Source organism: Podarcis vaucheri (assembly GCF_965113315.1).
Source record: "Podarcis vaucheri genome assembly, chromosome: 10".
Taxonomy (NCBI): Eukaryota; Metazoa; Chordata; class Lepidosauria; order Squamata; family Lacertidae; genus Podarcis; species Podarcis vaucheri.
Window position 1 is genome coordinate 54842972 of NC_138748.1, and position 26990 is coordinate 54869961.

The following is a 26990-nucleotide window of genomic DNA, read 5'->3' on the forward strand; positions in this document are numbered from 1 at the left end:
AAGGGGATGGATCTATGCTCCAGTAACCTCCCAGCTGAATTACTGTCAGGCGTTGTACATGAGGCTGCCCTTGAATACAACTTAGAAACTCCAATTATTGAAGAATTTATCTGCCACAATTCAACTACAACAGCCAGGTTTATTCATATTACACACAAAAATTGCTATGTATTCATTTCCAGTGCGATTTCAAGGTGCTGGTACTTACCTTAAAATATCTAAATGGCTTGGGATCCAAATGTCAGAAGGAGTGCCTCTTCTCTGTGGTCAAGATCTTATGTCAAGGTCCTCTTCCAAAAGCCTTTCAAGTGCTTTTTCACTGGTAGTGTCCTGGCACCACCAATAAAGAGGTGTGCCTTTTGCCTACTTTACAAATTTCAGACACCAAATCAATACTTTTTTAAAAAAACCAGGCATTCTAAGATGCATACAATAATTCAGTGTGCTGTGTGGTTTTATTGCCTGAAACTTTAATAACTATCACACAAGAGAGAAATCTAAAAAGGTTTGCTGCTCTCTCACCAGGGTGAGGCAAAATTTGATATCCTGGATAATTCTGCCATCTGATGATTTTGCAGAGTCCTGTTTCCTTCCTTCCTTCAGAGAATCGGGGGTGTGGGCACACACAGACCACAGCAACACACAGTGACATACTAAAGAATACAGATACAGCACAAAGTTCAAGGAACAAAAAATGGCCAGTTTATTTACTGGGATAGTTATGCATTACACCATAATTTTAATCGGAACATAATGATATAAGAATCAGTATATTAGCTTCTAATTTAGTTTCTTCAGTTCTGGAGCGTCTTATTTTCCCAACCATTCAACCCGCATGATAATACCACACATGTACAAGCACAGGATTCCCTCACGAAGCAATGTTTCTAGGATTGTCTACAGTTTCAAGACTGGGATGGGAGAGAGTTTGACATGGCAATAATTCAAAGCCTTCAAAACGAGTTGTTTTGGAATCCAGAATTGGTCAATATTCTTGTCTTAAAATCAGAATTGCAACACAATAAAAGTTTTTGACATTCAACCTTTAAGTCAATTAGCACATCTGTCTGTATCCTCCACCATCTAGAAATACTCCATTCAACCTCAAAAAGGCTTTACAACAGAATTTCAATTTAGTTTAGGAACAGCCGACTTTTACAGCAGTATACAAATTGTATTTTAATGCAAACTGCACCATTATTTAAAACCATTTGGAATACAGTATAACACAGTATGTCCTTTCGTGTGGTTAATTAGATAAGGATTTTCATGCAAAGGGGAACATTCATAGATTACAAAATCACAAAACATCAGGATTTTAAGGTTCTCTCTCTCTCTTTACATATAAAGGATTGATTTAATCAACGCTTTAACAGTCAAACCACAGGGTTTGAAGCACTAGGTCTATAACTAGTGAGGTGTACTTAGGTCTAATTCAAAGATATGGTGCACAAAGCCATACCCCTGAAGAAATTAGTTTTCAAAGCTAGATTACTCTTCTTTCTCTCCCCACCCCCGCCCTCCAGAGCTGGTTAGCAAGATTGTTTACCTAACATTTGTACCAAACACTTCTGACAAATCTCCAAAACAGATATAATAATAAAGTCAAAGTTGCAATAAAAACAAAATCTGTTTATGCTGCAAAAAATCAAAACAATCAGTGCATAATAATAATAATAATGAGCAGCACATGTACCTTCATATCAAGACACTAATTGAAACACAAGGCCCCCATCCCTCCAGAGTCTGACAGCAAATTATCTCCACTCGCAGCAACATATTTTTTCCTTTGTGTCTTGTCAATTTATCACTTTGTTACCTTCAGATTTAATAGAGGGGATTATCAAGAGCTCTGCGGGAGAGAGATTAAAATGCAATGAGGATTTAAGCCGTGCGTCTCTTGATGAAAGTTATATTGGACGTGCATTTCCAATATGCAGTAAGCGGGAAAGACTATCTCATGAAATAAGAATTATTCAGCTTCATCATCAGGGTTATGGGAAAGGGTACATGAAATCACATCATGCAAGCTTTTAAATATATTGCATATTTAGATGCATTTCTGCCTTAAGGCTGAATGCAATTAATTGCTTTTCTTTTTTTTCTTTTATGCAGAATATGAACCAAAAAAATTAAATATATGGAATAAAAAATTGATTACTATATGTCCCTTTTAGGTATAGAAATGAACAACTGAAAGAAACCTTGAAGGAAGAAAAAAGTCTATTTTTAAAGCAAGAAATAAATAAGGAAATGGCTGTGCTTCTAATGTACCTGGATTCTAATGTACCTTAGTACCTGGAATTTTGAAATAAAGGACACCTTTATAAACAAAGGAAATAACATAATTTAAAGTCAAACAGTCACCAGATGAAAAGAACCAACCAAGAAAGAGATCATTTGTAATCTCGTTGAATTAGATACCAGGTTGAACCCTTTCTTGCTTCAGTAGTACAGGATTACTCAATAGTTATTTTTTGTCCCACTCCTCTGCCATAGTTAAGTTTAAGGTCCAATGTTACTAATACCAGTAATATCCAGGTAAACAAGTTTTGTTAGCAAAGTGTTGACTTGTTTTGAAACCACTCCACTCGTAGACTTGTAGGTTCTCGTGACTAAACCTTACCCTTTGGGTTATATATAGCTTTGAGGGGGCCTTCTGAGAACTATTGGTAGGTATTCTACCATTTTTGCACTCAGATCTTGAGTTTCTAGTAATTAATCTTGACATAATTATGACCCAGCCATTACTGCAGGCATAATGCAGCAGCCTTCCTACATCCAGAAACGTGTGGTGCATACTAACCTGCACAGCACACAAGGAAGAAAGTGCAGGTCTATATATTTGCCTTCCATGAATAAAGGTCAGCACTGCATATTTTCATGCCCAGATAAAACAGGGTACATGTATGGAGGTGGGTGCAAATCCATAGCAAATCCCCCACCTCTCATTTGCATCTGCACAGTGTGGGTGAACAAGTGCATTCTCATCTTCTGATATAGATAGGAACGTGTAACTTCATTGCTTTGCGGGGTACTCATGACCATCTCTGCATTGGAGCTCTATTATGTTTGCATTCAATTTTTTATTCTTTCGATGCGACCCAAAATTATAATTTTCAGTACTTTGAATGCTCTGGAAATAAACATTTCAAAAGAATAACCTCCCTACCCCCAACTGCAATATATATTAGAAAGAAAAGCTGAAATTCTCAACACAATTACTTGGAAGTATGTTCCCTGGAGTTCAGTGGAACTTAGGTCAGAGCAAATGTGCTTAGGGCAGAAGCTTAACAGTGCAATCCTATGCATTTTTTACTTTCAAGTCTCACTTTGTTCAGTAGGGTTTATTTCCTGGTAAGTATGCATAGGATTGCAGCCATTAATGTACTTCATTGGAATAATTTTAATAATAATATCTTCGTAGTTCTAAAAGATGTTTGGTAAGAATAAGAGGCAGTTGCAGTAGTGCTGCTTAAGCAGCAACGCTCATGTTTTCATATCTGAACAAGACCCAGTATTCTGAGGGGTACATTGGCCTAGCTGAAACATATCCTTAATAAAATCAATTAGATATAAAGAGCATGTTCCAACCAATTTTAAGCATTTTTAAGGCATATCGATTTCAGTGAATGAGATTTAAGCATGTGCTTAGCTCTCTCTTTCTGTCTGAAATCATCATGCATAATTTAGAGTAGATCGTACCCAATTGAAAAACAAAACAAACTCCATGTAAGGGCTCATTTCAGTGTTTGCCAAAATTATGCCAACAAGGTTGCCACCTCTACCCCTCAATGGGATTCCCGTGTCAGTAGACTAGTAGGTACTTAGTTTAATCACAGACCCTTGTGCAATAGCTTTAAGAAGGTTAGCTGTGTTAAGTCCATGTTGCAGCAAAACAACAAAAAGTCGCATAGAACCTTAAAGGCAAGCATGTTCATTGTGGTACAACATTTGGTGTAAGCTTTCACCAAAATAAATGTGTTGGGTCTCCGAAGTTGTCACAAGGCTCCTTGTTTCCCTTCACCCCACTTATTAGGTTTTTAAATTTTATTTGATGAAAGAACCCCATCTAAAGCTAGAGGTGGCAGCCCTTGATGCTGTTTACATGAAAGAATTGAAGACATTCACTTGTTACATAAGAATATGAGGATAAGATACAGTATTAAAATGTTAAACATATCACAAGATAAGGAACATGGAAACAAAAAGGATAAATGAGTACAAAGCACTGTTAGGTTTCTAACAGCAGACTTACATACAAGTTTGACTATCAGTCACAAGCCATTTAAAGCCAATGCATTGCTGTTTAATTAAGTCCCCAAAGTACCACATATTTGCCCTTAAGGATCAAAATATGTTGCTTTCAAGTGGCTTGTAGATTCCACTGCTAAATTACTTTTTACCTCTGAATCTCTAATCCATTACAAAAGCTCAGCTGTTCTGTTGTGATTCTATTACAGGAATTGCTGTTTAGGACTATTCTGTTTTTTTAGCACCTTGGTTACTGGTTTTGTAATGATTGTTAGGCACAATGATTGGCCATCTAGACTATCCTTGGCTTAAAGTCCTCCCTTTATTTTTCTTTTTGGTAATGAATGCATCATCTTCTTTCTCTCAAATTCAGATGGCTTAGGCCAAATTATCCCAGCTGCCTTTGATTTATGTCAAGGCTGCTGCATGGTTCAGGACATCTTCACATTTCTGCCTTGTGGATCATATGAACACTGCACAAGTAGGAAAGACAAAGAGACGTGAATCTGCCCAGGCCTTATTTTAAATGTATTAAGGCTACCTGTTTGAGAGCAAGAATTCTGCTAATTAGCACGGGTGGGTAGAATTGTATCTGGGGAATGCAACAGATGGATAAAAGTGATGACTCTAAGCCTAGTCAGCAGTCTGACTCGCTGCCAGGCAATGTGCAAAATAAATCTGAATATTCTTGGTTTTCTTCTATACTCACTGCTCCTCAAAACATTTGTTAAAGGAGAGATTCTTAAGAGTGGGAACGCTGTGCAGTGCAGGAACAGAATCTGCTTCCTGTGTGTCACCTGAGTATTTGTCATCAAACTGACAATGAGATAGATCTTTATAGTAGCTGGGGGTTTTGGCAAGGAAAAAAATGCACTAGAGCAATAATTTAAAACAATTATCTTCAGTCCAAGACATCAATCCCACCTGCACAGCTAAATTCACCACCCAATGCAGCTGGAAATGTACTATTTTTTGTTACATTTAGTTACCTCTTCTTTTTTCCTTGACTTTCTTTTGCCAAGGGAAGGCTTTAACCTGGTTAACACTGAACTTGGGAGCAGCAAGTGAAGAACATCCTGAACATTTCAGTTATAATATAACACAGCATGTTTACTTCAAGTTCATTTCCTTTTTTTTTTTTTTGTCCAGATACCAAACAGAAAAATGAGCAGCACCAAGTCATCAGCTTATCTGAAATGCAAAAAAGGAGGGAAGGAAGTCCCTAAAACAAAACAAGCTCCTCCCCAAAACACAAAAGTTAACCACAGGAAAACAATTATTAAATGCACTGTTCACTAAAACCCATTTTCGGCTTAATCAGATCCTAGTGAAATATTAAAACAACAACCAGCAGCTAATATCATATTAGTTATAAAATAAGTGCATAAACAATACCAGTGCAGCAGAAAAGTACAAGTCAATGGGCACAATACAGGAAAAGTTAGACATGCCTGAATTCTGTTGATGTTGGTGGGTTTCAAGTGCTTCACCGTGTGCCTATTTATTTCAACGGGATTTAGGCACATCCAGCTTTTCTGCAATGCCCCCAAAGTTCACATTCCAATTCAACACACTTTCAACATTTTTTGTGCAATTAAGAAAAAGAGAACACCAGGCCACACACTTTGGCCAAGTGAACAATCCTCAGTTACAAAACAAAAACCCTAGGTAAACTATTTCTGCGTCACTTAAAAAAAAACAAAAACAACCCAGAAAAAAAAACATTCACACGGCATGGACTGTATTTCTAATAAACTCATGGTGCAAATATGATAAAATGAAAACAAAGATATTTAACACCCTTTAATCCACATAAAGAAAAACTAGAGTTGTGGCTGTGGCTCAACTGTCAAAATCAGGTTTTGTAACACATTTTCTTTGTTTTGTTTCAGTAGTTTTAACTTCCCAGCATATTAGCAGTACAAGCCAAATGGCTGGGACAAACATGTTTTGACATCCAAACTGTAGCCGTGATTATCTGGATGTAACCAGAGGAACCTTAAATGATCTTCTTGAACAGTTCGGGCACTGTACTTTGTGCTCTTCCATACATCCTCAGTTGTTTTAAGACCATAGATATGTGTCCGGACTCATCAATGCAGCAAAAAGGCAGCAATGCCTAATGGTTCCTTCGGCGCAAACTGTACCTTTGCTGTGAGAACCCCGACTCAGTTTCTTTGTGGGGGCTTCCCCGCCCCCCGACTCTTAGGTTGCATATGAAGATTAGGCTTAAGGAGGAGGCTTAGGTAGACAGCTGATGGGAGCACACTGAGAGCTGGAATGTGGCTGTTCTTCTGGAAGAGCTACATCAGGACTGAAAATAAAAAAGGGGGGAAATGATTAATATATCACCAAGTCTCTGTGCACTCTTGCTATGCCGATTATCATCAACATCATCATCTGTTACCTGCAGGTGCCAGGTGGGTTACAACAATTTAAAATTCAACATTAAAAGCAGTTAAGATAAATTGCAGCCACAGGATGGATCCTGAAAACACATTATCTTAAGTTTTAAAAGTCAGAGTATTACTATTATTATTACATTTATATACCGCTCTTCATGCAAGGCTCACAGGATAGCTTACAATATAAAAACACAAAAATACATAACATAGTACCAAACAAAAACAGTAACCACCCCCCGCTTCACGAAGTTTAAAAAGCCATAGATTGTTTAATTAGCCAAAGGCCTGGAAGAAAAATGTTTTTTTCCGGGCACCTAAAGGTATGTAACAAAGGTGTCAGGCAAGCCTCCCTGGGGAGAGTATTTCACAAACAGGGAGCCTTCCCAACTGAAACTCCTGCAACGTAACAGGACTAGATAGGGCTCTGGACACCTCTAAAGAGGTGGAGTTAATGTCCCAGTAGGAACAAGCAATTTTATCCTCTAAATGCTTTACAAACAAGTCACAGCAAGTTACTGTTCATTCTGTCACCTCTTTGGGGCCAGAATGTAGAAAACCCCATAACCCCCCACAGAAAAGCTCTGCTGGACAACACAAAGATGCAATGCATGAACTTCTATGCTGCTTTTACTGCCACGAGGAAGGCTTAATGATGAGCCCTCAGCATTGACTGGAGTTTTTCTCCACTCATATGTTCAGACCATCTCCCAGCTTGTTTCCTCGCGCTAAGCTCTGGAGTATACCAAGGAGCCAAGCAGGCTCAGCAAAGTGGGAGAGGTCATTCAGGGGCGATCGTATCAATGGCCCTAGCCACTTGGATGTTCCAGAGGTCGGTCAGGGCTTCAACAGGAGTGACAGCCGTAGCAGCCAGAAAACTCCCTAGAGCCACCTGGAAGCCCATCAGCCTCCAGCGGCAGACCATCCTTATAGGTCCCCCGCTTCAGCAGTGGGAAGAAGGTGCTAAAATCATAAATCTCAACAGCAAGTGTTCTGATTATGACAAGAGATTGATGTAAATATTCTCTGCTTTCTGATCACCCTCTTCCTGTCCAGTTGTGAAAACAAGGTTCAGTGTGGCCTGCCACGTGTGTAGGGCTGATGACATGCTGGGACAGCCCCATGGTCATCATAGCAGTCATGAAGTCCTGAGCCACCCCAGAGCCAGTCGCCTCAGCATGGATGTTGGAGTCCCCCCAAAACAGCAGTCTGGGAGTCCTCAACACTGCCTCCGAGACCAGCTCTGTCAGCGAGACTGCTGGGCAGTGAGGCTGGACAGAGAGCCTAGAGAGAAAGAGAATTTCTATAGACCACAGCAACTCCCCCTCCCTGATCCTTAGGTCTGCCTTGATGCTGCACTGAGTGCCTAGGTGGGCACAGTTGGGTGAGACCAACTCCCACCTGCTCATCCATCCAGGTTTCAGTGAAACAGACCAAACTGGCCTCCACAATTAGCTCATGGATGAAGGAGATCTTACTCTGAGCCGACCAACTACGGATTGTAGATTCAATGGACCAATTAATACTAAAAAAATGAATTAGCTAAGCTTTCTAGTGGCAGTTCTAAGAGTGCATCCATTTTTCTTAATTTCACTACATCCATTTCCCAACTGACTGAAGCCTGTTCTGTTGGTTTTTTGTTGGTGGTTCCAGAGAAGGGCACAAGGCTGTCCTTGGAAGTTACACAATTTTACTTGATGAGAAAGGTGAAATCAAGTTACATTATTTTCTGAACATTTCAGAAGTTATGGGTCTTAAATTGTAACTGCTGAAAAGAGGTCTTGTGAGAGGCAGGCAACTGCAAAACAGCACCTATAATTTGGCCAGTAATCTCCCATTGTGACTGAAATGGCTCCCAATGAGCAAACATACACACCCAGCTTTAATTAATTATTTTGCAATTCTTAAGAAATCCAAACCCTATCCCATCATAGCAAGGCAGCAGAACATTACTCATGGACTGTGTTAACAAAATCAAAAATAATCTATTTCTCAAAGATTTTAGATTGTAACACCCTTTTCTCAGCAAAGAAACAGAACTTTGCTGAGTGGCCAAAAAATGCCTCATGGCCGGGTTGTCATTTAATAAAATTAAGTCAGGCTGTCTCAGGAACTTCTCCTTCCATGTTTTTGTCATTAACTGTTACTCAGTAACAAGCCCAGACTCTCTCTGCAAGGTTGCTTATGAAATGAATGGTGATGTTAATCAAGAGCTTTTAGTGTAACTGAGTGCATGAGACATCCCTGAATTGTTCTGCTTTGAGGGACATTTCAAGGATGCTGATAATTTGTCCTAAAACACATTGTCCTTGCTGCAGACCACAACAGCAGTCTTCTTGCTTTCCTCTGCTAGGCTTTAACTAGACTCTCAATTGGTATACACACATACGAATGCAAAAAATCAAATATATATTTGATTTTTCTTTTCTTTTTTTTAAAAAACACAAGCCATGTAGAAACTCAGAAATGGAAGGATGGAATGGAGGTGGGGTGAGGAGTGACAGCTGCATAGAAAAGAAGTGGGGTGTGAAGCTTGGCTGTTGTCCGTGGCAGACTGACCACAGCATGCAGTGAAGAGCAAGAGGAGAAGAGAGAAGAGTTAGCCAAGTATTACCTGACAGTCTGGCAGTCTTGCCTCCTGGCTAGTTGTGAGCCGTGTGGCGGTATGGAGGCAGCAGGCTGCTGACAATCTACAAGAAACTGATAAATTAGACATATATACAAAGAGATGACACAAGGGGTTAGTAAGCTATAAACAGACAAGGCAGGTGGTGGAAGAGATTTAGTGAAGAATTTGTGCTCTGTTTAAGAGCTGGTCGGAATAAACTGTGAAGATCATTATGGGTTCTTTCACAAATGCCAATTTACCACTTGGTAAAAGGTTACTTGTATCCTTGCAAAATCTGGCAGGAACACTGCTGCCTGTTGATAATATGATGAACAATAGCAGTTCTTCATATTGCTGAGGGGAGCAGGGGATAAGTCTGAATCCATTATAATTAAATATTTTGTTAATACTGTTGTATTATGAAGCAGGTTCCTATTATGGACATACACATAAAAACAACACGAGAATGTGTTGTGCATGTCTATTTTTTTATCAGGAAAGTGTATGCACATGGCCATAATTACGTCTTTTAAAATATTCAAATATGAATTTCCAAGTACTGTACAAAAATTAAACGCAAGAGTCACGTAGCCTATGAATTATAGATTATCTCCCTTTATTCTCACTAGGTGCTATAAAGAGGCTAAAAATCCTTGAGAACCTACCCAAACAAAAAAATAGTAACATTCTCAATATGCCCCTAGGAGATCCCTTCAAAATAGAAGGTGCTTCTAGACTACCATGTGTGGTGAACCTATGGCCATTCAGATGTTGCTGAACTACCAACTCCATCCCTGGCTATTGGCAGGCTTGCTGGGGCTGATGGGAGTTGCCATTAAGCAACACTGGGAAGGCGAAAGGTTCCCCACTCGTATTCCAGACAGAGACTTAATAATTCTGGTGAGTTATTGGCAACAGATTAAAAACAACAGCAGCAATGGGGTTTTCTGTAGAAAGGGTAAATACATATGAAATGTGGATTTTTAAAATTTATTTTTTGATGCCAACAACAATGGTGCGTGAAACTTCCATGCCTGAGGAGCACTGATCCCACAATAAACATGGAAGCATTGTCACAGATATATTTGTTTTGGATGTGATTAAAACACTACTAAGGCACAGAAGATAGTGAAACTCTTTTTCCATCCCCTGGTCAAGTTACTGAGCGCTGATTCATGTCAGCCTTAAAGTGCATGGCTGACTGTTTTCTTCTCTCAGATGAGATTTCAAATGTGACAAAACCGTAAGATGCTATTCAGCATGTCATTCCTCAGCTCATTTCAGGGTTGACTGCATGCAAAAATCCCAGCTTGTGGCAAAGCACTCATTACATCTATTTCACACAACTGTAACTTGAAATCAGAATGTCAGCAAAGATACGCCTGCTGCATACCTAATGGGCCAGGGTTAACTATACGTAGGTTCTGGTGACTCAGAGTGTGCTATTCTTTTCTTTTTTTCTTTTCTTTCCTTCCCATCTTATTTCATACCCAGGCTGCCTCCAATTCCTTACTCTTCCTAGAGATCCACACTGCCCTCCAGTGGCACACAGAAATAAGCAAATTTTGTATTTGGAACAGAGAATGGCAGTATATTTATGACCTTGAGAAAAATTACCTTCAGCAGGAGGGTTATTACATGCCACAATGTGTGAAGTTATTTTACCGACACAGTTGAATTGCAAAATGCTCTGAGATGCTGGGCAGAGCTTGGGAGTTATTCTTTGAGTAATGTAATATATAATTAAGAAGCTGTATTATTATAGAATTATTAGCCACCTTGAAATACTGTGCAGAAAGGTAGGGTAGAAAAAAATAGAGATTAAGATTTTTTTATCAAGTGAACTCAGTGCTGAACTGATGAAGTCACAATGGGGAGAAAGCATGTTTCCAAAAACAAGATTTATTTTTGGGGGGTGACTTTATAGGGGAACTATTCTAGTCATGATCATGATTCCAAAAAGTTATATACCCCCTGGATTTTTCATACTGAGCTTTACAGTGTTTTTTGACCAAACTAAGGAGAGTTGGTCAGTGTACTTTATTGCTGGGGGGGGGAGGATCAAGGTTGAAGTCCTATGCAAGCTCCAGTATTTTTAGAAAAAGTTATGAATTTGGGAACTTTACAAATTTAATATTCTGGATAAATGATGAACGTTAGTAATAACTATTATATAAGAAATGTTTTTTTTAAAAAAATCCTGTTCCATGTGAGAAGAAATTATTTTATACACCTTAGCTATATTAAATGAGAGCAAAAGTAAGAGAAGTTGGGGTTCCTGCATTATACCAAGTTAGCAGACACCACCCCTAATATTATTTAGTTCTACGTATATTATCATCCTCTCATTTCAATCGTTTAAATAGAGCTCAAGTCATTTCAAACCTCCTTGCCCTTTCAAATATTCTGTCCTATGTTAAATGGATTTGAGTCTAGTATAGGAAAATAAAACTCAGCAAAGATGCATCTGTTAACATTAGGTCTTAATTTAACTCTGTCACCTATTAATGGCTTCAGAATGTTTTCCTTCTTTTTATTTCTGGCTCTAACAATGTAACCGTTTATTTCCTGGTTATCACAAGGTGTTCTCTGCCCTTATGACCATAAGACACAAAAGCATTAAAGCCACCTATACAAATAATGTGTATTATCTTACAAATGGATATGCTTTCATTTTGCTGTCAGCAAAATATTAAACTTTAAAATGCTATATGCTTTTCTATCTACCCCATATGGAGCCATATTATAGTGTTGGTTTCGTAGGGTACAAGCCTCATATAGCTCTAGCATGTATTAATCTAATTAATGCATGAAGGGGTTAAAAACATAAACTGTCCTGCCAGGCTTAGCCTATGTCATCACCCTTCAGCTTGAGAAGAATTGGATTACCAAACCCTCGTTCTCTCTCTCTCTCTCTCTCCCCCCCTCCCAAAATGTGGATTTCACTATGAGAGGAGTTCTGAGCAAGGTTTTAAAAAGCCTTATTTTGTTTAAGACCAGAATGGATTCTGAAACTAGTATGTAGCATAGCTTGGAAAGAGCTTTTAAAATGGATATTTTGGGACTCACTGGACGGGCACATTTTAAAGGGTTTACAGCCTATATTTCCAGAATTATCTTTGCTGTGTGTTTTGTGATATTAAGTCTCTACTCGGGTTCTCTCCAGGTGTTTTGAGACTACAATTCCCATCATCCCTGACCACTGGTCCTGCTAGCTAGGGATCATGGGAGTTGTAGGCCAAAAACAGCTGGAGGGCCGAGGTTGAGGAAGCCTGTCCTAGAGGCTACTAAGCATGCTCAGACTGCACTGGGCTGTTTTGGGAGGAGCATTCCCTTTGTAGGTTTAGCAAACATTTTGTATTTCTGCATACTTTCAGAGTCCACTACACTACAACATCCAGAGACCTCCCATTTGTTTTTCAGTGGCCCTATTTTGGCTAAAATCCTGTCAGCACTCAACCACCTATGTTTGTTATTAGAGAGGGTGGTGCTCAATCAAAGTTCCATCTGGTCTAGCATTCTGGACAATATCTCTGGGCACTACAAGGAAGTCATGAAAGGTATATCCTTCATCCCTTGTTTGTCCCCTGCATCTTATGTTCTTACATTCTTACACTTACACACACACACACACACACACACACACAGTCTCCATACATTGAGATTCTATTGACAAATCACAGCTCATAGCTGTTTCATCTTTTCCACCAAGACCCAACCTTGTGACCATCAACACATCTTGCAGATGTGAGTGCAAGCTTGTTCATCTGGACAAATCTCTGTTGTTTGGATATATGCCTGACCACTTGTCACACTTACTCGTTTTTTTAAAAAAAATACTCAAAGCACATAACAATATAAACCTCATCAACAATAGAACAATTACAAATATTAAAACAAACAATTTAGGAGCCATCAGCAATAAGTCAGGAATTCAAAAAATAAAAAATAGCCTCCAGCAGACTGTTATTAAAATGTAGCACATAAAGCCTCCTAGAGATATGTGTTTTTACTATCTACCCAAAAGCAAATATAGCTGGGGCCACACTGAACTTCTCTGGAAGGGCATTCCGTAAGCTTGGTGCAACAACAGAGAAGTACAGTGACATACTGAGCGCCTCAGAAGGTGACCTCATTGCTCAGGCATTGTTTGTTATACTGCTGATAACACTATGTTAATGTAGCAGTATTTGCTACTAGCATGAATTAAACTGTTCTTGCTCCCCCAGAATAAATTACAGTATGCAGGAACAGAAAATGCCTTTTTCAATCTTCCTGTAGGAAGCTGGAGTCCTCTTGTAAATTAGTTTCACTCTTCTCTCATAGTGCAAACTGTATTGATTTGAACCATGATGATTGTATTAAAATCTGTATAGAATATTACTTGGAAGGGGGAGGGAATATATTAATACAAAACTGTGGCAACAAAGGCAACACTCAACAGAAATGGTGCTGGAGAACCAGGCTGTCACTGCATAGTTGTATTAAGACTGAGGGTGTATTCTTTAATGTAACATCAGACGATGAACGCAAGCCTCCGGTTAGTGAAAAGCATTTCTCATGTTACACTTCAAAGACATGAGAAAGTGCTTATGTGTCACTCTTGGGTCAGTCATAATGTGTTGACTCCCAAACTGACCTATGATCTTCAGAGTTCTGTCCTTTATAAGTGAATCTAGGAGGAGCAAGCCATGTGCGCCACTCATTCAGCAAGGTATTTGCAAGTGCTAGAATTACTGCCTTGTTTTTAAAGCTCAAAAGAAGCAGAAGTCATTGGACAATTCTATAAAAGCAATTTGTTCATTGTAAAATGGAAGGAATATTTCCCCCAGGTCAGAATTTCCAATTATGCTGGGGGGGGGGATATGTGGCACTCCCTGTAGGGTATATTGGTCTCCTTGCTTTAATTATCTGTTTCATAGGCTCCTTAAATTATCTGCCTTTCTAGACACTAGACTAGACCTCTGCTTATGGCTGATTGAGGCTGGCAGCACTAAAATTATATTTGCTTCTGCCCTGCTTCTGCTCCATGGATGTAAAATCTTTCTTCCCCGATGAGTTTATAACGCCCTTTGTTCAAGACTCAGGATGTATTTTCACATAAAATTAAGTAAAAATTTAAGGCTCAGATAATCCACTACTGCATTTTTTTCCTCCCCAGATTTCAGGTTTTCCCTCTTTTTTTCTTGCCAGAAATAGATGTTTCAATAATATACATAATGTATACCTGAAGGAGAGTCTCTACTCCCATTATTCAGCCCAGACATTGAGGTTCAGTTCCAATCCCTTCTGGAGGTTCCCTCACTGTGGAAAGTGAAGTTACGGGGAACCAGGCAGAGGGTCTTCTCTGTAGTGGCACCTGCCCTGTGGAACAACCTCCCACCGGACGTCAAACAAATAAACAACTACACAACCTTCCAAAGACATCTGAAGGCAGTCCTATATTGGGAATTTTTTAATGTTTGAGGTTTTGCTGTGTTTTTATTATGTTGGAAGCCACCCAGAGTGCCTGGGTCAACCCAGTCAGATGAGTAGGGTATAAGTACCGTATTTTTCGCTCTATAACACGCACCAGACCATAACACGCACGTAGTTTTTAGAGAAGGAAAACAAGAAAAAAAAAATTCTAAACAAAATAGTGGATATATGATTTTTGTGGTTCATGCTGTGGCCACAGACATGTGATCTGACAGTTTGGAGTAGCCCAATGCAAAAATCCTGAGGATCCATGTGGATCCATGCTTTGTAACCACGGAGGAGGGAAGGAAGGGGAACCATGGATCCTCCGCTCACGACTGCAGCAGATCCCCCCCGCCACCCGCAGGCATTCGCTCCATAACACGCACAGACATTTCCCCTTACTTTCTAGGAGGAAAAAAGTGAGTGTTATGGTGCAAAAAATACGGTAAGTTGTTGTCGTTGTTGACAGAAGGTAATAAAGAACAGAAGGGCTTCACTGTTTCCTCAGCAGTTCAGAAAACCAATTGTTCATAAAGAATGAAGTTATTTCAGAACTAGTTGCTAACATTTCATGATTTCTCAGCTAGTTTTATTGGAACAAGCCAAGTTCAGAAACCATACTTTGATATAGGTTTATTTCAGTAAACCATAGTTCAGACTAACCACAATTTTCCTTGTTGGGGTGTAATAACAAATCAGTCACTTTAAATCCAGAAGCAAATGGTTCCCATTTCTTCTACTTGCACTCAAGACAACGCAAGAGAATGTGATTTCAAAACTGGACAATGTTTCTTTGAAGTCTGGGGATTGATCATGTGAATAGATTTAACAAAATTCGAGTAGCCTGAAAATCAAAAGTGGTGCAGAAAATCTCTCTTAAACTATCAAATGTATCTTAGTCTACAATTGAGGCATCTGATCAAGACCTGTATTTTAAAATGAGCTTAAAGATAAATTAGCAAATGTTTGTATGTTTCATGCCAGGCATAAAGCAGCTGGCTAAGTACTTTGGCAGTTGTTTATCTTCCTGCTCTCCTGGAAAGCCCCCCCCCCCGATTTATAGCAGTACCTCAAAGTTGTAAAAGGGAATTACAGGCTGGGAGCAAAGGTCATACTGACCATACATATTTTCCTAAGGTTAAAGGGCAAGAGCTAATGGGAAAAGCAGCTGTCTGAGAACCATGAGTCATCTGTTTTAGCCATTTGTTTTGGAGTGTAGGGGTAAAAGGGCAAAAGGTGAATTAAGGTGCCTTGTCGAGGCAAATGTAAGATATATGGCTACTTGTCTGCCATTTATGGATAGAAGGAACTATAGCTCTTTGTCTCCCATAAAAGGTAATAGGAAGTGGGTGTATCTTTTATGATTGGTTCTAGCAAACAGCCAATAGGAATTTCAACCAGGCTGATTGGACAGAGGCAGCCAAAGGAGGAGCAAGGGGGCTGGGCTGAGGAAATATAAGTGCTGGCCATCAGGGTTGGAGGGGGCAGAGCTTTTGGTAACCATATACCACTGTGCCTATCATTTATTTGTCTGACAAATAAATTATTATTTTAATTTCTCTATTGCTGCGTTGAATATTTCATTCCAGCTAAGTGTTAACCACAAGCAGGGTGCTACACAATTGCACTATAATCTTAAATGAGATTCAAAGCAAAACATGGCTTCATTTCAGGAAGTCAGGGTGATGGTTATTGAAAACCACTATGACAAATGCTCAGATAAAATATGAACCACAAATTGTGAAAGATGCGAACAGTTCTAATAGGATGTCTGTGTGTGGGCTAACAGGATAAAGGAAGCTATTAAAGATAAGAAAGTTTCCATTAATAAGAGAAATCTTGCCCAAATTAAGTGATAAGCTTGCGTAACTATATTCTCATCTAAACCGGTTTACCTTGGGTTCCATAATAACCAGAGAGACAAGGATCCTGCAGACTCTAGAAGCATCTCCAACTAAGAGAATGAACTTCACTTACCATGTTGCTGCTCAAAATAAGTTGTATAAGAAAAGTAACGCATTTTGGGAGTAAAAGATCCTGTTATACAAAATTGGGGTACATGTAGATAAATGTGCCTTGAAATAGTTGTACAGATAAAACATGAACCAGGCAAATACACAGAGCAAGAGTGAGCCTCCAGTTTAACTCTGAGACCCCTCCGAACAGGTAGCAGGAAGTTCTTGATAACATCATTCCTCCACAACAAAGCTTTACACTTGCAAATCACTCAGGAAGACCTGTCAAAAGTGAATAATGTATTTGAATAAGGGCCAATCTTTGTCAATTAGCTCTGACCCCAAGGTGTTCACCAATTCAACAGAAGGCTCCAGCAAGCCTGGGAAAGCAATTAACATGCCTTATTCAAATATGAGTGACAGACTTGTAAATATGTTGCAGAAACATAATGGAGCATTTACATGTACAACCCATTTCCATGTATTACATTTTGGGTGTTCTTTGGGTAAGGGGCTGGACCATTTCTAAAGGTTTTAGAAGTTGTTCCCTATTTTTGTTCCGAGGTCCCTCACTTTCCTTGCATGGTGGGGGCAGGAAGGACTTTGCAAATAGACCCATAAAGAAAAAGTCCGCCTTGCTTTCTACTACCTGGCCTTGCCTCTGTTTCCTATTTCTCTGACCTACAAGATGATCCTTTGAGGGAGGGAAGCCTGTAAGAGTGCCCCTCCCTAATTTGTATAACAATCATAACATCACGTATTTACTAAAGCAGTCTGAGCTTCTGCCTTCTGGAAGAAGGTATAGGGTTATAAAGGCCAGGACTAGCCGCCTGAGAAACAGTTTCTACGCAAATGCAATTCTGGTTCTAAACGCAGCATAAGGGGTCTCTATAGTATAGTGTATTTTAAAATGGAGTTTCAGACTTTTTAGGGGGTTTTGAATGTTTTGTGTAGTTTTTATGTAGTTTTTATGTAGTTTTATGTAGTTTTTCAATTTCAATGTTCTGCATGGGACAATGATTGATTTGTTTGAAATATCTGAAGATGCATTCTTCAGATGGTATCGGAAGAAGTGTCCATGCACATGAAAGATCATGCCAAGAACAAACTTAGTTGGTCTCTAAGGTGCTACTGGACAATTGTTTTATTTTTTATTTTTTATATATTTCTACTGCGTCAGACCAACACAGCTACCTACCTGAATCTAGGAAAGGGATGTTAGCAAAGTATCCCACACACTAACCACACTGTATCAGGTCTCTCATACCCAGACAACAGAATTAGAACTCTATATTGTTTTTAAGTTCTAATAATAATAATAATAATAACAGTAGTAATAATAATAATAACAGTAGTAATAATAATAATAATAATAATAATAATAATAATAATAATAATAATTAATAATAGAGAGCCAGTGTGGTGTAGTGGTTAAGAGCGGTAGTCACGTAATCTGGGTAACCGGGTTCGCGTCTCCGCTCCTCCACATGCAGCTGCTGGGTGACCTTGGGCCAGTCACACTTCTCTGAAGTCTCTCAGCCCCACTCACCTCACAGAGTGTTTGTTGTGGGGGAGGAAGGGAAAGGAGAATGTGAGCCGCTTTGAGACTCCTTAAAGGGAGTGAAAGGCGGGATATCAAATCCAAACTCTTCTTCTCTTCTTCTTCTAATAATAAATAATTATTTTTTATTTATACCCCGCCCTTCCCGGCCAGGGCCGGGCTCAGGGCAGCTAACACCAAATCTAAATTACAATAAAAAGTAATGTGGGGGGGGGGGACACCAGTTAATTAAAATACGGTTTAAAATACAGCTTAAAATGCAGCCTCATTTTAGTATTCACCCGTGCCAGCTATCCACGCTGGTCCTACATGGGCTAGCAAAAAAGCCAAGGGAAAATTTATATACCAAATCCCATATAAGGGGTCAGAGTGAGTCCAAGCCAAAGGCCAGGTGGAACAGCTCCATCTTGCAGGCCCTGCGGAAAAATGTCAAATCCCATAGGGCCCTAGTCTCTTGTGACAGAGCGTTCCACCAAGTCGGGGCCAGTGCTGAAAAGGCCCTGGCCCTTGTTGAGACCAATCTAACCTCCTTGAAGCTCGGGACCTCCAAAGTGTTGTTATTTATGGACCTTAAGGTCCTCCTTGGGGCATACCAGGAGAGGCAGTCCCATAGGTATGAGGGTCCTAGGCTGCATACGGCTTTAAAGGTCAAAACCAGCACTTTAAACCTGACCCTGTACTCCACTGGGAGCCAGTTCAGCTGGTAAAGAACTGGGTGAATGTGATCCTGCGGCAAGGACCCCGTAAGGAGCCTTGCCGCGGCATTCTGCACCCGCTGGAGTTTCTGGATTAGCTTCAAGAACTTCTTTTTAAAAAGCAACTATTTAATGGTTGTTTGAGGTCATATGTTGACTATGTCTAAAGAGTGCTTACTAATGGTTCCTGATAATCATGGGGAAAGTGGCAAGTGGGGTGCCACAGGGTTTTGTCCTGGGCCCATTGTTGTTCAACATCTTTATAAGTGATTTGCATATAGGAATTGAGGAGATGCTCATCAAACTTGCACATGACACTGTTGTGGGAAAACTCCACACTGCCAAGTTCGTTTTCAGATGCAACTGTTACAAATTGACTGAGACCAATCCGTAAAGGAAGAGCACCCAGGAGGGTGATATTTATTACTGCTGCAGTAGGATCCCCAGTCCACCAAAAAATGGTGGGCATCGAGATATAACTTATGGCGCAGCACGCTGTGATTGGTTACATTCTGCTGCAGAATCGCGCCTGCAGTTTTCATTCATTCTTTCTTATCAGCTGTTGCATTACCAATGTACCATTTCAGCAGCTACCACTATGCCTACGTGAAAAGCTCCACTCTGCTATGGTTATCAGCTTACACAATTGTCAGTCTACATAAAGTATCAGGCATACTTGAACATTCCATATGTCAGGCCTTTCTCTGCTCATTTTCCTCACAACATCAAGCTAGGAAAGGTAGCTAATGTCACAGAAGGCAGAAGCAGGATTCAAGATGACCTTAACAGATTGCAGCACTGGGCCCAAACTAACAAACCACCTGCACATCTGGCAAGAGCGGTGGATCAAGGAGCATCCCCAAACTACACGCCTAATCATAGGGAATCCAACTCCCTTCCAATCAGGCTGTATAAGACATATTGTCTACTCACTAGCAGTACTTCTGTTTTGCCAGGTTTAAGTTTCAACTTGTTCTGCCCCTCCAGTCCATCACAGCTATGAAGCAGCAGTTCAGCCTTTTAACTGCCTCCCTAAGATCAAATGTCTAGCTTTGATGAAGGGCCTGTGGTCCTTTCTCAGAGCCAAGGTACCAGAGAATCATCACCATGGTGTTGGAGAGGAGGAAAAGGAATGTGGGCAATGGCTTCCACGCTGTGATCTTCAGATGAACGGCTGTATATAAATCTATCTATCTATCTATCTATCTATCTATCTATCTATCTATCTGTCCAATAATGAAAGGGATTTAACCACAATTGCTGCTACCAAAAGTTCACCATGGTTCCCACTTATCAAAATGGAGCACATCCAAGCTAGATATCTGACAAAGCTCCCACCTGCCGCACTAAGAATCGCTTTTACAGAATTACGATTCCAACTGATGGTGGATGGTCGGTACGGCAAAGTACAATACAAGGAGAGACTTTGTCTGTGTGGGCAACCTTGTGTAGAGGACCTGTTGTTGTTGTTGTTGAGTCGTTTAGTCATGTCTGACTCTTCGTGACCCCATGGACCAGAGCACGCCAGGCACTCCTGTCTTCCACTGGCTCCTGCAGTTTGGTCAAACTCATGTTGGTAGCTTCGAGAACACTGTCCAACCATCTCGTCTTCTGTCGTCCCCTTCTCCTTGTGCCCTCAATCTTTCCCAGCATCAGGGTCTTCTCTTCTCATGAGGTGGCCAAAGTATTGGAGCCTCGGCTTCAGGATCTGTACCACTATTTATTGCAATGCGCGCTATATATAGAACCAAGAGACCTCTTCCGGTATGATGGCGGACAGCACTCTACTAATGTGAGCCCGTTGATTTTATCCTTTTATTTTCTCTTACTCCCTTTTAAAGACTATTTTAATGAATATTGAGCTCAGATAAATTTAAGCACCTCACCCCATTCTATCCCACGTTTCACTTTCCTGACTCTTCTTGGAGCTTTAAAGCCGCATTGACTATCTTATCACACTGCGAAGAGCTTACAGGAAGATTCATGGGCTGTTCCCACCACATGTCTGGAGGCACAGACGGAGCATAATTTAGTGTTATGCCAATAACCTTTGGCACACTACTCCTCCTTGAATATGATACTTTCAAGGAAAATACTCCCTCGACTCTTTGAAAAATTTAGGGAAGATAAAAGAGTGAGGCAAAGGGAGAGATGACTCAGCAATTAGACAGCCCTGCTGATGCGAGGAGGGGGGTTGGTAGGGGGTTGGTAGGGGGTTGGTAAACGCTGCAGAGAATCTGAGGACTTAGAGGAAATGGCATGTTTGCCCCTTACCAAGCAAACCAAAATCAGCGAATTCTTCTATGGAAAAACAAAGGACACTTTTAATATTCCAACCTCGAACAGCTTCTCGCCATTAGCAGAGATAATAGATAAGGAAATTACACCGAAGGAACCACCCACCAAACAACCCATTAACTCCTTAAACAACATCACGAGACCAAAAGGTCCCAAAAAAGTTCCAACTATGCCCATTCAGGCGGAAGATTGCATCGGAGAACAAGCAAACCATCTCTCTGAATTACTACTTGAACACTCTACCACGTTAGACCTAGTGGCTAAAACCGTGGACTGTATCTTTAAATACATAAGAGACATCAAAGGCTCCTTAGAGATTATATCCTTTGTATCCCCAAAAGTTAATGTCAGCCCTGTAGACGTTTCACCGGAGGATAGGGCCGAACCAACACCCAGAGTACCTGCCCTATTGCACTCAACCCCGCAGACTGGCTGCAAATCTGAAAACAAACAATCTATGGAAGATTTACACACCTTATCTTCCTATAATCTCTCGTTACAAGCCACTAGACTTTGTTTAATTATCCTCCCCTTCAAAGGTCAGGTTGTTAACTGGTCATCTACACATGTCGCAAGAAGGCATCTAGCTGAGCTTTTGGGCGTAGATCTTCTTTCCATCGATCTGAAATCCACTGTCCACATTTACAGCAAGCCACACATGCAGAGGATACTGCTCACCTTTGATTCTAAAAGGCTTATATGGTGTCCCTACGAAGCTACCTGACTAATTATGGAATTTTTATTACAAGAGTTTTTATCAACACTAAGATTTGCCCTCTTATTCCCTACTCTCCAGTTAAAAGGAAAGCAATTAAAAATGAGGGCATTCCATCTACTACGAGCTCTACCTCTCCACCCTCAGACTTAATTAGTTAGACAGAGACCCCCATGCCCCTCCTATCAAAGGCTACTCATCTTGAGAATTCGATGGAGCAGGAATTACTTGTCTCCTTCTCCCATCTGCCAAAAGCCGAACAAACAGAGATAACGGACAGACTAGATGAGTTATTACTCTATCTCCGCAACTTTGAAGATCTAACGCCCACAAAAGAGGCAAATATTCCACCTAACTTGGAGCCAAAAATGGGTCATGAATCTCCTCAGGTCACGGCAGAACACACACCCCTACTCTGCCCAACTGAAATCCACGCCGAAATCTCTGTGGCGCCCCTAATCTTTAGCCCAACTTCTATATGGCTCTCAAATTAGCCCCTCTGCCAACCTTAAGACCCTTGAAACAGTACAATCTAAATTCTTAAGATCATTATTTGCTACCCCTAAGTGTACACCTAATGCAGTCTTAAGGCAAGAGGCAGGACTGCCCAGAGTGGAATTAAAAGTCTGGGAACAAGCAATATCCCTCTGGCTGAAAATCCATTACAATCCTAAGGGTCTATTACCTTGCTTCCTGGCCGCAGTTCCCTATCCTCCTTGGCTTATGCAAATAACTAACAAGATCAAACAAATTGGTCTAAACCCTGAAAATCTTTTTATTGGAACTCTGAACAAGGCAAAAGCTATTATCACTCGGAGACTTTATGATATCGAATTACAACAAGAAGGCGCCCTACTCCCGGAGACGTATAGATGTTTAAAAGCTTGGCCTAATTTTGCAGCTGCCCCTTACTTAACTAACATCACTAACGAAGCCTATAGATGGGCTTTCTCTAGAGCCCGCTTTGAGACAATGCCCTCAGCAGTGCTGTACGGCAAATTCTCGCGGGTTCCAATGCATGCGCGTCTCTGTCCTTGTATGTAAGAATGCATGCGCGTCTCTGTCCTTGTATGTAAGAACTGGCAGATGTGATCTCAGAACCACTGGCAGTCATCTTTGAGAATTCCTGGAGAACAGGCGAAGTCCCGGTAGACTGGAGGAGGGCAAATGTTGTCCCTATTTTCAAAAAGGGGGAAAGAGAGGACCCAAATAATTACCGCCCAGTCAGTCTGACATCAATACCAGGGAAGATTCTGGAGCAGATCATTAAGCAAACAGTCTGTGAGCACCTAGAAAGGAATGCTGTGATCACCAATAGTCAGCATGGATTTCTGAAAAATAAGTCATGTCAGACTAACCTGATCTTCATTTTTGACAGAATTACAAGCCTGGTAGATGAAGGGAACGCAGTGGATGTAGCCTACCTTGATTTCAGCAAGGCATTTGACAAGGTGCCCCATGATATTCTTGTAAAGAAGCTGGTAAAATGCGGTCTTGACTATGCTACCACTCAGTGGATTTCTAACTGGCTGACTGACCGAACCCAAAGGGTGCTCATCAATGGTTCCTCTTCATCCTGGAGAAGTGACTAGTGGGGTGCCACAGGGTTCTGTCTTGGGCCCGGTCTTATTCAACATCTTTATCAACGACTTGGATGATGGACTCAAGGGCATCCTGATCAAATTTGCAGATGACACCAAACTGGGAGGGGTGGCTAACACCCCAGAGGACAGGATCACACTTCAAAACGACCTTGACACATTAGAGAACTGGGCAAAAACAAACAAGATGATTTTTAACAGGGAGAAATGTAAAGTATTGCACTTGGGCAAAAAAAATGAGAGGCACAAATACAAGATGGGTGACACCTGGCTTGAGAGCAGTACATGTGAAAAGGATCTAGGAGTCTTGGTTGACCACAAACTTGACATGAGCCAGCAGTGTGACGCGGCAGCTAAAAAAGCCAATGCAATTCTGGGCTGCATCAATAGGAGTATAGCATCTAGATCAAGGGAAGTAATAGTGCCACTGTATTCTGCTCTGGTCAGACCACACCTGGAGTACTGTGTCCAGTTCTGGGCACCACAATTCAAGAAGGACACTGACAAACTGGAACGTGTCCAGAGGAGGGCAACCAAAATGGTCAAAGGCCTGGAAACGATGCCTTATGAGGAACGGCTAAGGGAGCTGGGCATGTTTAGCCTGGAGAAGAGGAGGTTAAGGGGTGATATGATAGCCATGTTCAAATATATAAAAGGATGTCACATAGAGGAGGGAGAAAGGTTGTTTTCTGCTGCTCCAGAGAAGCGGACACGGAGCAATGGATCCAAACTACAAGAAAGAAGATTCCACCTAAACATTAGGAAGAACTTCCTGACAGTAAGAGCTGTTCGACAGTGGAATTTGCTGCCAAGGAGTGTGGTGGAGTCTCCTTCTTTGGAGGTCTTTAAGCAGAGGCTTGACAACCATATGTCAGGAGTGCTCTGATGGTGTTTCCTGCTTGGCAGGGGGTTGGACTCGATGGCCCTTGTGGTCTCTTCCAACTCTATGATTCTATGATTCTATATGCATTTGCAGCTAAGAAGATCAGGAGAAAAGAACTAGATAAAATAGCGGTCAATTGCAAAGGTGATTCGGACATTTAAGCTGGCACATTCTACTAGAGAACCCCCTGCTACTCAATCGTATGCAACAAATAATTTCTAGGAGACACGACTGTAGTTTATCATATTTGCAGTGCCTGATGTTTTTATGGTTTATGTTATTTAATAATGGGTCAAGAAGAGGGTGCTGCTGTCCACAGCTAAGAGGAGCAAGGAAGCAACAGCCAGATTATGCTCCCATAGTCTGGTACTGGCTCTGTCGTGCATATTTAACTTATGAAATTTTCTGCCGCAAGATATGAAGATTGAGATACAGAGTTCTACTTCAGTGATGGGAAAGCTGTGGCCCTCAAGATGATGTCCTCCATCTCCAAACATTCCTGACATCTGGCCACGTTGGATGGAAATTGGAGTCAAACAACATCTGGAGGGCTATAGATTTCATATGCCTCTGCTAGGGATGAATGAAATTGTCAATTTCATTTCTCTAAGTTTCTCATTTTTCCAGTCTTAGATATACTGCTGCACATTTCTACACAGGTTTTTCCCCTCTTATTCTCATGGGAGGAAATCTGCCTTTTTGTGTAAATTTATCCTACTAAACACATGTTCGTATGCATTGTTGACTAATATACACATTTTTACAAGCAATTTCCCCATATATAAAGCGTTTTGGGATATTCTTCCTCCTAATATATGCAAATTGTATGCAGATTTTCCCCAATACATTTATATTGGTTGGAGAACTTCACTGTAGAATTTGGGTGTGTGCAAATGTAATTTTGGTTTGGGGAATGGTTTGAGAAGTGTGAATTAGTTTCTCATTAAATTACAAAACAAAATCAAATATCTCCTCAATTTCTACTCTTTACTACAGATAAGCCTTCTATTAGAGATTTATAGCTCACTTACACAACTGACAGAACGCCTTGCTCAAAAGCAAGTGACAGTTAAAAGTAGTCCATCTGTAGTGTATTTGTGCATTTCTATTACACTTCTACAAAATGTAACAAATACATGTATACAAAGAATAATTGTGAAACCCTGTAATTAAAATATAATTGTGATATATTTTTAAGAATTTAAAAAAAAATTAAATATAGTGTTTTAATCATTCCTCACTAAATCTACTGACAGTCTAGCCAGCAGGTCAACAGGTTAGTGAAGTAACAGACAGAGAAGATTATTTTTTTAAATAATTCATACACAGCAAAAAACATTTAGCACTAGGAGTGCACATGCTCATATTAAAAATGTGGCATGTAATTTCCATACTACAGTAGGAAAAGATCTTGTAAGCACCTTGATTTTGATATCATTCCACATGGCATCAGTCTGAAGTGAAACATAATCTGCTGGGCACATTCAATTTAAAATATCAATGGGCACTGGATCAAGAGTTTAAAGGCACAACCAAAAGGCATTCCTGGAATATATTACATACTGAATAACCGAACAGAAATTTCATTAATCTTGATGTTATTATTAGCTGGTCGTATTAGGAGAGGCAGTTATGTTGTAAATAATATTATGCCACAGCTAATAAACCCAGGATCCATTGGATCCCAAGCTGCTTTCACTGCCATTGCTTGGCAGCATCAGACCCATCAGATCCAGATCCTCCCCAACCTTCCAAAATGCTCATTGTGAGCAGTAGAGCTGCAGATGCAGAAGTGGCCCTGTTGCTCCTCAAAGCCCCATCAGCACGGGGAATAGTTGGGATTGGGAAACAGTTAAGCTGAATTCCGTGGTGCACATTAAATTCATGCAGGGCTATCAGTAAGCTCCACAAACCACACTAGTTCCCCACAAATGCACCCCAAAATCCTCTGCAAAATGCAGGCAGACATACTCCTGGGTGGAAAGGCTCATATGAAATTTCAATACAATCGGCTTGCACAACGAGCTTGCAACATGCACTCTGCAATCTGGGATGCAAAAGAAAAGGGGGCAGCCATTCACCAAGTCAACTTGTGTGAATCAGCCATCATTACTGATTGATACACCTGCCTTCTCCAATGTCCAGCACAATGCAGTGTGCTCATATGGAATGGAAAAAGTAGGTTACACACACACAAATCTCATTAAACCGTTCTGGGGGCAGCAGGAACCTAAATATATTGAGGGTTTGTGCTAAGAATTCCTAAAATATGCCAACAAGTGTTGTAAACAACAAATGATTGAGGTTACAGTACAACATGCCAAAGATTGCTGTAGTATGGCTGAAACTGGTGCCTCCTTGTGGAGAGCTGATTGACACAGCTTGCAACTATACCCACTGTACTCAGCTTGCTGCTATATCCATGTGGGTTCATTTTTAAGAGGCAACCACATTACTGATAAACCAGGCTAAGCTTGGAACCTGTAAAGACCAACTTCGAGAAGAATGCATTTTTTAATTTATTTTAGCTATGTTCTACTCTGTTAGTGTGCTCACAA

General features: G+C 40.5%; 1 protein-coding gene and 1 long non-coding RNA gene across 16 annotated transcripts in view; one reads left to right on the forward strand and one right to left on the reverse strand.

Annotated features, from left to right (window-relative positions):
* Positions 1-679: 679 nt before the first annotated feature.
* BICD1 (BICD cargo adaptor 1) overlaps positions 680-26990 on the reverse strand; it is a 148185-nt gene continuing 121874 nt past the window's right edge. For 5 of the 14 annotated variants that reach the window (XM_082240446.1, XM_082240455.1, XM_082240461.1 and 2 more), the window contains 2 exons: positions 9271-9346; positions 680-6568 (listed from right to left, as the gene is read on the reverse strand). In XM_082240446.1, coding sequence (XP_082096572.1) covers positions 6484-6568; positions 9271-9346 — 161 coding nt within the window. In that variant the 3' untranslated portion in view covers positions 680-6483. Of the gene's footprint in view, positions 6569-9270; positions 9357-26990 lie in introns of those variants that run through there. The other 9 variants (XM_082240457.1, XM_082240460.1, XM_082240450.1 and 6 more) reach the window with 7 other exon arrangements.
* LOC309542127 overlaps positions 10716-26990 on the forward strand; it is a 63059-nt gene continuing 46784 nt past the window's right edge. For both annotated transcript variants that reach the window (XR_014224106.1, XR_014224107.1), the window contains exons 1-2: positions 10716-14811; positions 15175-15738. This is a non-coding gene — a long non-coding RNA (uncharacterized lncRNA). The remainder of the gene's footprint in view (positions 14812-15174; positions 15739-26990) is intronic.